The sequence below is a fragment of the Leuresthes tenuis genome, unplaced genomic scaffold (genome assembly GCF_036924035.1).
Source record: "Leuresthes tenuis unplaced genomic scaffold, fLeuTen1.0.hap1 SCAF_13, whole genome shotgun sequence".
Classification (NCBI taxonomy): Eukaryota; Metazoa; Chordata; class Actinopteri; order Atheriniformes; family Atherinopsidae; genus Leuresthes; species Leuresthes tenuis.
Genome location: NW_027325367.1, coordinates 1,058,395 through 1,068,977, shown reverse-complemented (window position 1 = coordinate 1,068,977; position 10,583 = coordinate 1,058,395). Strand labels below are relative to the sequence as shown.

General features: G+C 41.1%; 1 protein-coding gene across 1 annotated transcript; it reads right to left on the bottom strand.

Moving 5' to 3' along the window:
• Positions 1 to 5,887, bottom strand: LOC140267565 (interferon-induced protein 44-like). The gene is made up of 8 exons (XM_072362880.1): positions 5,826 to 5,887; positions 5,034 to 5,153; positions 3,649 to 3,702; positions 3,229 to 3,424; positions 1,963 to 2,106; positions 980 to 1,151; positions 733 to 830; positions 1 to 382 (listed from the first exon to the last, which is right to left on the bottom strand). Exons 1-8 carry the CDS (start codon positions 5,885 to 5,887, stop codon positions 200 to 202), a joined length of 1,029 nt encoding a protein of 342 aa, XP_072218981.1. The 3' UTR covers positions 1 to 199.
• Between the last annotated feature and the right edge of the window lie 4,696 nt (positions 5,888 to 10,583).

Below are 10,583 nucleotides of genomic sequence, written 5' to 3'. Positions count from 1 at the left end.
AAGCATCATTGTTCAGCACAGGATGAAACTGTTTTAGTAATTCTGTTTAAGAAACTTCCAATTTTCTTTTTTTTTATCCGTAAAAGCACTCAGAGGAGATTCATTCCTCTTTTTAGGAGCTTTATATGTGATTGTATATAAAATCATGCAGGTTAGGATAACAGATTAAATTCACGTGATTTATCTTCATCAACATGTTTTAGGAAGAATCAGGTTCATTCTGGGTGAAGTCGAGGAAGTCATGACCACATTGGAGGATGTGTTTCATGGCGTTCAGGATCAGTGAGTCGATGTCATCGTTCATTTCGGTTTCCTCACTGTAGTTCCTCACAGGGAAGATGCAGTTCATGGGAATTCCCACATCTTCACTGAACTTCTGCATCTGGATTGAAGAAATTAACATCACATGTTCTCAAACCACAACTCGCAGCTTTGGAGAATTTCATTAAAGTTGGAACAGGGGCTGAACATGATTATACTGCAGCATCAGGTCTCATCGACCCAAACATCCAAGAATTCGACCAATCAGAAGACACTTTATCCAGATCCTCTGTTCTCAGGAGGGTTAGGGTTCCCCCAGAGAACGTTCTCCCTCGTTCTGATCTGATTACTAACTGTTTGGAGTTATGAAGGTTTCAAAGATAATCTAAACGTACCGAAGACTAAGAATTAAATGACTGAAAATGATGGTGTAATACACACTTTAAGTTCAGAATTACAAACTAAACATACCTTTGCTTTCACATTTCGTGACCTGTAGGCATTCTTCACGTCTTTAACTTCTGGAAAAGCCAAATCAATTTTGGTGAGAAAGGCCAGTTGAGGAATTTCTGTCAGGACAACAAGTAAAGAAGTAAAGAAGCGACAAAGTGACAGAACAGAGCTCTGCTACGATTGGCTGCATGATATTTGATACTCAGAAGAAGTTTAGTCCCACTGAACCCAAACCCAGAGAAGAAAAACAGATTTCTGTTCTCACTCAGATTACTGGCTTCCGCTCTGATGCTCCTGAACTTCTCCACAACTTTATCATCCATTAAACTTAATGTGTCTGCAGGAATCACACAGACCAGAACGTGCACACGGTCGTTGGAAGTTGGGGATTCATTGTAATGACGATCACCCTCTGACAGCTGAGACACAGGATTGAACTGGAAAAAGAATTTTAAATGAATTTATAAGATTCAGATTCACATATCCTTTATTGTCATTACAACGAGTACAACCAAAAGTAAGGTGCAGGCCTTTCAGTGAATGGAATGAGTCATTCAGGATAGTGTATATATATATATATATATATACTCTCCTGAGGCAGTAAGGTGACATGAGTGAAACTGCAAACCACGTACAGAAGCAGTATGTGAGGATGCTCTCCATGGTGGAGCGGTAAAAAGACTCAAGCAGTCTCTGGCTGATATCGTTCTTATTGAGGATTCTCGATGAATGTAGCCATGTTTCGTGATGAAGGACACAGCAGTCTCTGGGGAAGTTGTCCCAAGCTTCCTGGAGTCTCAGCTCGTCCATTTTGTTGGTGTGGGATCTTACATTTTCGAGGGAGAGGCTGGGACGGGTTTGTGTGGCTGCTTTCATAACCTAGCTAGCTCACCGGCCCTGCATCCCCGCTCTTGCTTGCACTCCCTGCACCGCCTCAGCTTCCTCATTGGTATCGTGATCCAAAGAGATCCCTTGCTATGAACTCCGGGATGTTGTATGAACGAGAGGACTCCGCTGTAACAATCCGAAACTCCGATTTTTAACAGATCGTGTCGGCTGAAGTTAGCTCGACAAAAAGCAGTTAAAACAAACAGGATGTACATAACGAATATCTAAACAAAGCACTAGAAGTGAGAGCAAAGAGCCACTGCATCTATATGCGCCGCCATCTTGGATCTTCATCTTTTAATATCCATAAATAGAAGTTCAATTTAAAAGAATTTAATTTTTTACAAAAAACATTCATACCTTGTAACCATCCTTCACGTGTCCCTTTAAAGCCAGTTTGATATCTTCCACCAGGACACCTCCATGTTTGCTCAGACCCATGATGTCATTGCAGACAAAAGGATAGTATGACCCATCATCCTTTTTTATTCTGTAGGTTTTGTACTGTAAAGCAAATATGAAGAATATATGTACAGCTTCTGACATAAAATCATTCAGTAAAAGCTTTTTTAAAAATGAATAAATAATATAAACAGATTAAATAAATATCAGTGAATCATATCAAAGGACCAGAAAACATCTAATAACTATGTGAAGATACACCAGTGTGATGATGATCTCAGCTGAAAGTGCAGTCACTGTGTTGTAATCTGAGCTGCGGCAGCACATTTATCTGAGTGTGCACGTTAGTGCATGTAACAGGCTGCTGAGCAGGTCTTCCTCCACTGAATAAACATCATCTCTTAGCTTAAAAGCCAAAGACGGGGATAAGACCCGAGTCAGCTTTGTTCTGTTTTAACACTGATCTTCATGAAAGCTCCAAATCACTCCTGAATCCACTGAACGCTGCTGCTTTGTGGTCCAGCTGTGATGCACATTTCAGAGCATTTCAGTTGGTTCTGCTTTTATAGTCCAACTCCTGAAGCATCACCATCTTCATGTATTCACCATCTATGATCCTCAACAGCATCAGAAAGGTGTTGATCGCTGGCCAGGAGCAGCAGACTCATCTCCCAACATGTTCAGAGGTCCCAGCTCAAATGTTCCAGGCCAAGTGCTTTGCATTAAGGTTCCTGCTCATTTGGCAGCTAGCATGGCTAGCTCAGGAGTTCCTGGTCAAAAGCTGAACCTGGAAGTCCTGACCTGTTTGGGATACTCTAATACTGAGGGGACCCTTTGGTTCAGGACCACTTTACTGAGAAGCAGCTTAGCTAACTCAGCTAGTTTGTGTCTCCTGACTCTTTCATCCAAGTTCCCAGTCAAATACTTTGGAGAGCTAGCTCAGCTAGCATGGATGTCCACAGCTGCTTGGATCCCAGCTCATTTACCAAAAAGCCAGTTCAGCTAGCCCCCAAACTCATGGCCCAGTGACCTATGCCCAGTTCTCAGCTGACTCTGTAGGAAGTTTATATCTGATAATTCAACAGGGCCACGTAGACTTTCTTTTGTGGAAACTGTTCATTTCGACTGGCATTCAGACAAATTATGTCACCAGAATCACCACATTTTTATCCATCTACTATAGCAATTGACCAATTAATTAAATTAACTAAATGATTTTCTCACCTCTTTAGTGAAACTGTCACCGGATGTGTTATCCGCCAGAGCCTGCCTGTAAATTCTGCCACGCATGACACTTTGGACAGAATTGACCAAACTGCTCTTTCCAGCCCCAACAGCTCCATGTAGAAGAATCCTGAGCAGCTGACCCTCAGTCGGAGGTTTGTAGCCTTTCACAGTCTTTAGGACCTCCCTGTTGTTTCTATGCAGGGAAACAAACATCATGTTAATGAAACTGAAACAACAGACACTAAGACTCAGTAAATAAATGAATAATCTTGTTTTCTGTGGGCTGCAGATTCTCACCCCCAGTTAATTCTCCTCCACGGTTCATCAAAAACTAAAAGGGAAAAGAAAAATGAAAAGACTTCATTGTATGACTTCAGATTTTCAAATAATGACTTTTGGTTGATTGAGGACACGTACGTGCAGGTGGAGGTGGAGGAGGAGGTGGAGGATGAGATGAATCTTGTCCCATAACTGAAAAAGGTGGAGGAGGAAAGAAACAATGTACACTTGTTTAGATTAATCTGTTTGTCCATCTAAATAATAAAGTAATTGTAAAGTAAAGTATTTGATTGAGGACACGTACACAAAGTACATGCAGGTCGAGGTGGAGGTTTAGATAAAAAATGGAGTGGAGGTGGAGGATGAGATGAATCTTGTCCCATAACTGAAAAACAGTTTACTCATGTTTAGATGAATCTATTTTTTCTTTTGAAGAACACATTGGTATCAAACACATGAAGAAATATATCATAAAACATTCATCTCTCTTAACAAAGTAACTGTTAAAACCGACAGAAAACTTAAATCTGTTATTTTCCAATATTCAATAAATATACTGAAATCATCATATAAATATTAAATAAGTTGGGTAGTGAAATTTTTTTTATTTCAAAATTTGAATAACATGTTATTCTTATTATTTTAATATTTTATGTAAACATAATGAAATTACAATTTATCTGGCTCAAACATCAAGAAAAACATTTAAATGATTTAACTTGAACTAAATACATTAAATGTAATAGTAAATTAGTTAATCCAGTCATCATTATATCTAAATTTTATTCACACTCTGATCAAATGCAAAAAGATTTGAAACCTGATAAACTCACATTAGATGTTTTTAAAGGAAGTTTCATGATTTGGTTTTACAATCTGAGACAAACTACTATTAATGCAGCTTTGGACATTATAAAATAATCCTACCTTCTTAGAGCTGAGCTGAAGCTTCAGATGCAGACAGATGTCAGGGTGTGACTGAGACTGTTGTTCACAGGGTTTTTATAACCATCCATGTAGTCTTAGTTTCACTTTCACTTTATATGAAAGCTGATTCACCACAAAGTCTCTTAAGGTCTCTGATTACTGTCATCAGGCCTGTTTTCTGAACATTTATTTGAAGGTAAAATATAACAGCTCATTAGCATCATTACTAAGCATCAACACCGAGCAAACGGTCCTCATTTTATTTACCTGGTTGCAGAATGTGTTTAAATGTTATCTTATTATCCTCTTAAATCAGAACATTTTGAAGTCTGAAGAATTGATTTTAACACTGATAATCACATAACAATAACACACCCTTTCTATGCACTAGAAAAACAACACTCAGCACATGCTAAAGGAGAATTAATCATTTTCCATCACACACTGATAATTTGAGCTTAAAAAAGAACTGTTGTAGAGCTATAATGGTTAAGTGGTGACTGGACTAAAAAAATACTGACAGAGGAGGCGAGTTAAGAAGGTTTATTGATGCTTGGGAAAAAAATCTGGAAGGAATACTAGTACTTACTGCTGACTCTGCCTGACTCTCCTCTCCAGGGAGACACAACAGCAGGGTGGATGCAGGAAGGTGGCAGGTGAGGGGGTCCGAGTTCTGGGAGCCAAAGTTCCTTCTCCAAACAGATGATTCAGAAAGCCTGGTGAGGAACACAGGAGTCCAGATCCACAAAAACAAGTTCAGGGAGTAAGTAAGATCAAATCCAGGTCTGGTCTAAGAGTTCCACAGAAATCCAAACATACAATCCAAAAGTATTCATCCAAAGGCAAAAATCCAGGAAGCAGGCAAAAGGTCCAGACAGGGCAGGCAGGTCAAAAACTTGCAGAACCGATCAGGGGCTGGGCGGAGATCAGGATTAAAAACATGTCCAGGGTCAGACAGAGAGGAGATGAACCAAAGAAGGTCGGCACAGCGAGCTGGAGACCATGACAAGAGCTGAATGTTTCAGAGCCATCTACTTTAGATTAGTTTTACTGTCTGTAATTCACCTTTTTTTAACCTTTTCTGAGAGATTGTCTCCGACCGGGGACCCCAGTTCATATCCCAGGATACTATCCCCAGTCCAATGGCTCAATCAGGAGCTTGAGGCCGCACTCCGTTCTGTTGTGTGTAGTAATGGAAAATTTTATTAATTTATTGTGTCATGTTTAAATCACTTGTAAGACTTGATCTTCCTTCCCAGGCACAAGATGCACAAGATGTTTCAGTAAAATATTTAATTTGTTTCTTGTGAAACTTGGTCTCATTTCCCGGCATAAGATGTTTTCAATAAAACATTTCTGTATTTCATTGGTCATTCTGTTTTGCGCACTTCATAAGGCCGTCCGGCTCATCAAGAGATAAGAAGAAGTTAGCCTGCATAGTCTGACACATGTTTTCCTGTTTGGGTATCATAAGACATGCACTGAAACTGTAAGTCTGTCTTCTACAAGAACTTTTCAATAAACCTGCCTGAGTGCTTTTCACCTTAACAGTGCTTGGATAATCATTATTATTTTTTCCACCACAGTGTAACAATCCTTCCACCTGGAGCCAACAACTGTGCTGAGTGGAATACGCACATAATTCCCTAAACTCCTCAGATACTGGGCTGTTCCCCTTCGAAGCTACCAGCCTCCATTATTGCCAGAGGAGGAAAGGGATCTGGAGATACCTTCAGTCCAGGACCATATACAGAGGACACAACATGTGTGGACTCAGGTACGTTAGGGAGTGAGAGCTCCCTGTGCACTTTGGCCCACCTTTACCTTTTATCATCACCAGGTGGCATTTAAGTGAGAGAGTATTCACTTTCGGCCACCTGTGCCATCAGAAAAGTGTGCCAAATTGGACCATCCACCAAAATGAGTCCAATTCGGCACACTTTTTCAATGATGAAAGTGTGCCAAAGTGGACCCATTGTTTACACGCTGCATTTCCAAAACCCTTCAAACCCCTTTTCGAATTGAGCACTCTTCCTCGGGCACACTGTCCCATCAGAGCCTACTTCATGGTACTTTGTAAAAGAACCAGGCTTCAGAACCCCTGACCTGAAAACCGCACCCACAATTCAGCACTCCTCCTCGGGCACACAGTCCCGTCAGCACCCGCTGGAGCTCTGGTGTCCAATTCGGGAAACTTTTTCAATGACGGAAGTGTGCCAAAGTTAACCCTTCGTTTACATTCTGAATTTTCGGACACTTAAAACTGTCAAAAAAGTGGCCCATTCTTACCGGCTTCAGTTTCGGAAACCTTTACCGTTTAAAATTAATCCATAATCCATAGTCACTTAATTAACTTATAACTAATGAAAAGTGTGCCAAAGTGAACCCTTCGTTTACCAGGGGTGCGGAGTTCCAGCGGGTGTGGCTGGATGTGCTTAAGGGGTGCTTAAGTGTGGGTACATAGGGCTAGGTGGTGGACCTGGTTCCTGGAGGTTTGGAGAAGCAGTGGATGACTGACCGGTGAGGGGTGCTCAAGGGCGAGTGCTCCCGGCTTGACAGGGCCGAATTTCGGACACTTTTCTCGGGGGAAAAGTGCACCAAATTGGAGCTCCTGGAAGTCGGTTTTAAGCGGTGGATGAGAGCGGCTTTTGGCAGCAAGACGAATGACTTTCGGGCTCTTTTCTCGTGGGAAAAAAATTGGAGCCTAGCTCCCGGAGGTCGGGAGAGCCGGTGGATGAGGACGAATGCTGGCGTTGAGACGGTCGAACTTCGGACGCTGATGTTATGTGCTCTTAAGCACCCCTCCTCGGGCCCAAACTCTCGTCCGATTCCCCCTGGTACTTTATAAAAGAACCAGGCTCCCTGTCCTGGAAACCTCACCTGCATTTAAGCACCCCTCCTTGGGCAAAAACTCCCTTCTGAGCCCCCTGGTACTTTACAAAAGAACCATGCTCCAGGCCCCTGTCCTGGAAACCTCACCTGCATTTAAGCACCCCTCCTCGGGCACAAACTTCCTTCCGAGCCCCCTGGTACTTTATAAAAGAACTTCCGGTCCGCAGGTATGGTTGTCAGCTAAGGACATTCCTCTGAAGGAAACTTACAGGAAACTGGCTCCCAGATTTATTTGTCCTTATGAGATTGATACCATCATCAGTCCCCCTGCAGTCCACCTTAAGCTACCCTCTTCATTATGTATTCAGCCCACTTTCCATGTCTTCCAGATCAAGCCAGTTTCATCTAGTTCATTGAGACAAGTTAAATGCAGCATCAGTGGAGAAAAAGAAGGAGGGCGGCTGATCACCGTTACACTACCATATCCTCACATAACAAGCTGTTTTATGTGGTATTTAAAATATCTGAAATATCTGTAGTTGAATTACATAAACTCTGAAGTTTTATATTAGACAGATTTTTTTTCATGAAAAAGCAATTTCTAAGGATTAAATGAATTCACAGCCAGCAGTTCAATATCTGGGGTATAGAGACGCATGACATGTCCAGGATTCCACCATCTGTTGTTAACCAGCTCTGTGATCCTCCTCCTTTACTGTTAGCGCTCTGTCTGCAGTCTCTGTCTGCCCGGATAGTCTTAAAGCTGAGCAGAGAGCTGTTAGAGTTGTTCCTGCAGCCAGGTCCAGGATTCCACCATCTGTTGTTAACCAGCTCAGTGATCCTCCTCCTTTACAGTTAGCGCTCTGTCTGCAGTCTCTGTCTGCCCGGATAGTCTTAAAGCTGAGCAGAGAGCTGTTAGAGCTGTTCCTGCAGCCAGGTCCAGGATTCCACCACCTGTTGTTAACCAGCTCTGTGATCCTCCTCCTTTACTGTTAGTGCTCTGTCTGCAGTCTCTGTCTGCCCGGATAGTCTTAAAGCTGAGCAGAGAGCTGTTAGAGTTGTTCCTGCAGCCAGGTCCAGGATTCCACCATCTGTTGTTAACCAGCTCTGTGATCCTCCTCCTTTACTGTTAGCGCTCTGTCTGCAGTCTCTGTCTGCCCGGATAGTCTTAAAGCTGAGCAGAGAGCTGTTAGAGTTGTTCCTGCAGCCAGGTCCAGGATTCCACCATCTGTTGTTAACCAGCTCTGTGATCCTCCTCCTTTACTGTTAGCGCTCTGTCTGCAGTCTCTGTCTGCCCGGATAGTCTTAAAGCTCAGCAGAGAGCTGTTAGAGCTGTTCCTGCAGCCAGGTCTCTACCTGATATTCCTGCTGTGTCCTCATCAGGGCTCCAAGCTCGTCCATTTTATCCACCAGAGATCTCACATTTCCCCTGATGATTAAAGGAAGAAATGGTTTAAACTTACACTTCCCTTTTCTCCATTTTGTTCCTATACTGCATCCCTGTAGACTATGGCGTAACCACGCATTCTCTGGGGGGGTCGTGTCCCCCCCAATATTGAGAAAATACCAACCTGTCCCCCCCAATATACTGAAGAAAATATGTAAAATGCATGTTCTCCTTTTATGAACCCTGTCAAGGGATCGGTCTCTTGTTATGTCTTATTTATTTTCAATTTATTTCCGTGTGTTACCGGGGTAACGGCTGCGCCGCGGTCGCCGTTGTTGATCTAGCTAACACTCTAGTCAATGAGAGTGACCCACCGGGCGCCGTCTCAGCAGCGGCTCTCCTTATCTTTACGTTGGACTTCTACTTTTGACGGAGCCGATGCTCAACAGAGCAGATTGTACCAGAACAGGAAATCCAACACAGAATCAACAAAATAAACTTCCGCCCCCTTTCAAAATAAAAAACTTAAAACAAAAATAGCATTAGACTATTAGACTTTTCATTGTTAATGCACATTTTGAGACACTGACACAATAGAAATTAACCTGGACTTAAAAGTCCTCGGCACATTTTTTGTTAAAGGAAAAGTCTGTAATTTGTTACATCATTAGTTGTCCTTATTAAAATATTTCCAGAAACATGCTTTGGGTATTTGGTCGTTTTCCATTGGAAGCTGTCCTATTTGCTACAGAACTACTGGAAGAGCAGAATTGTAATTGGTAGGTGTGTTTAAGGTCAGTAAACAGTAAGCAGCTAACCAAAACAAAGTGGGGGGGCAGTCACTGTCTCGGAGAAATTACACTATTCCTTTAGATGTGAACTTACATGGTCAATGTAGTCCTCTAAACTATGTTCTAAATGTCCAATTTTTCATATATAAATAAAGAATTGTAGATAATGCACTTAACAGTTTTGTTTTTCTTGGATGTCTAAACCATGGTTACGCTCTTGCCTGTAGACGTCTCCTCTTCAACTCATCTGGATTTGGGGTCTTATTCCAGGCATTATTTGGGCTTTGGAAAACTCAGTTAGCTGCTCAAACAAGTGAACAACTTAGTGAAGTTTGAGCTGTTCCATAACTTTTGGTAATTTCGTCTGTCCTGCAGCTCGGTCTGATAACACACACACAAAGATTGAAAACATGAAATCAAGTTAAAAATTCCCTTTGTATTTATGGGGACACAGTGATTGTTCCCACATTTACAGAGGTCCCCATATGGTGATGTACTTTCACATTTAGGTCCCCATTATATACTAAAACAAGAACACACACATACACACTGATCGTTTGGCTGCAGTGACGCTGAGCTCCAGCAGAGGGCAGCATGCCATTACTTTCTGTTGTTTCCAGTTAGTTCTGCTGCTTCAATCTTCTGTAAGTAAATCTTTATTTCAAACCATCAACACACAAGTTAGAAATAAAAGTTAAGTTTAATTTAAGCAAGTTTACTAAAAGTTTACTGAAATTTGAATAAATAAAGTTTAAAATCTTAAGTTTACTTAAATCAAGCATTACATTGTTTTAAAATGTGGAAAAGCAAATAAAAATCAGAGGAAAAAAAGTAGAAAACGGTTGAAGCCTCAAAACAATAATATGAAATTGATTCAATTTGAATGGTATAGATAAATAACTAAATAATATGGTTGCATGTATCAATATAAAGACGGACATATAAATATGTCCTTTTACTTGATATTCTTTTATATATCCTTTATAAAAAAGATATAATATATTATTATATGTTATGATGTAGTAAATAATATAATATAAATCAATCAGTTTGCCCTTTTGATAATTAAAAAGAATAAATAATGTATTTAATAAAAAGCACAGAGGTTAATGCTTAAATGGAGATTTGTTTTTAAT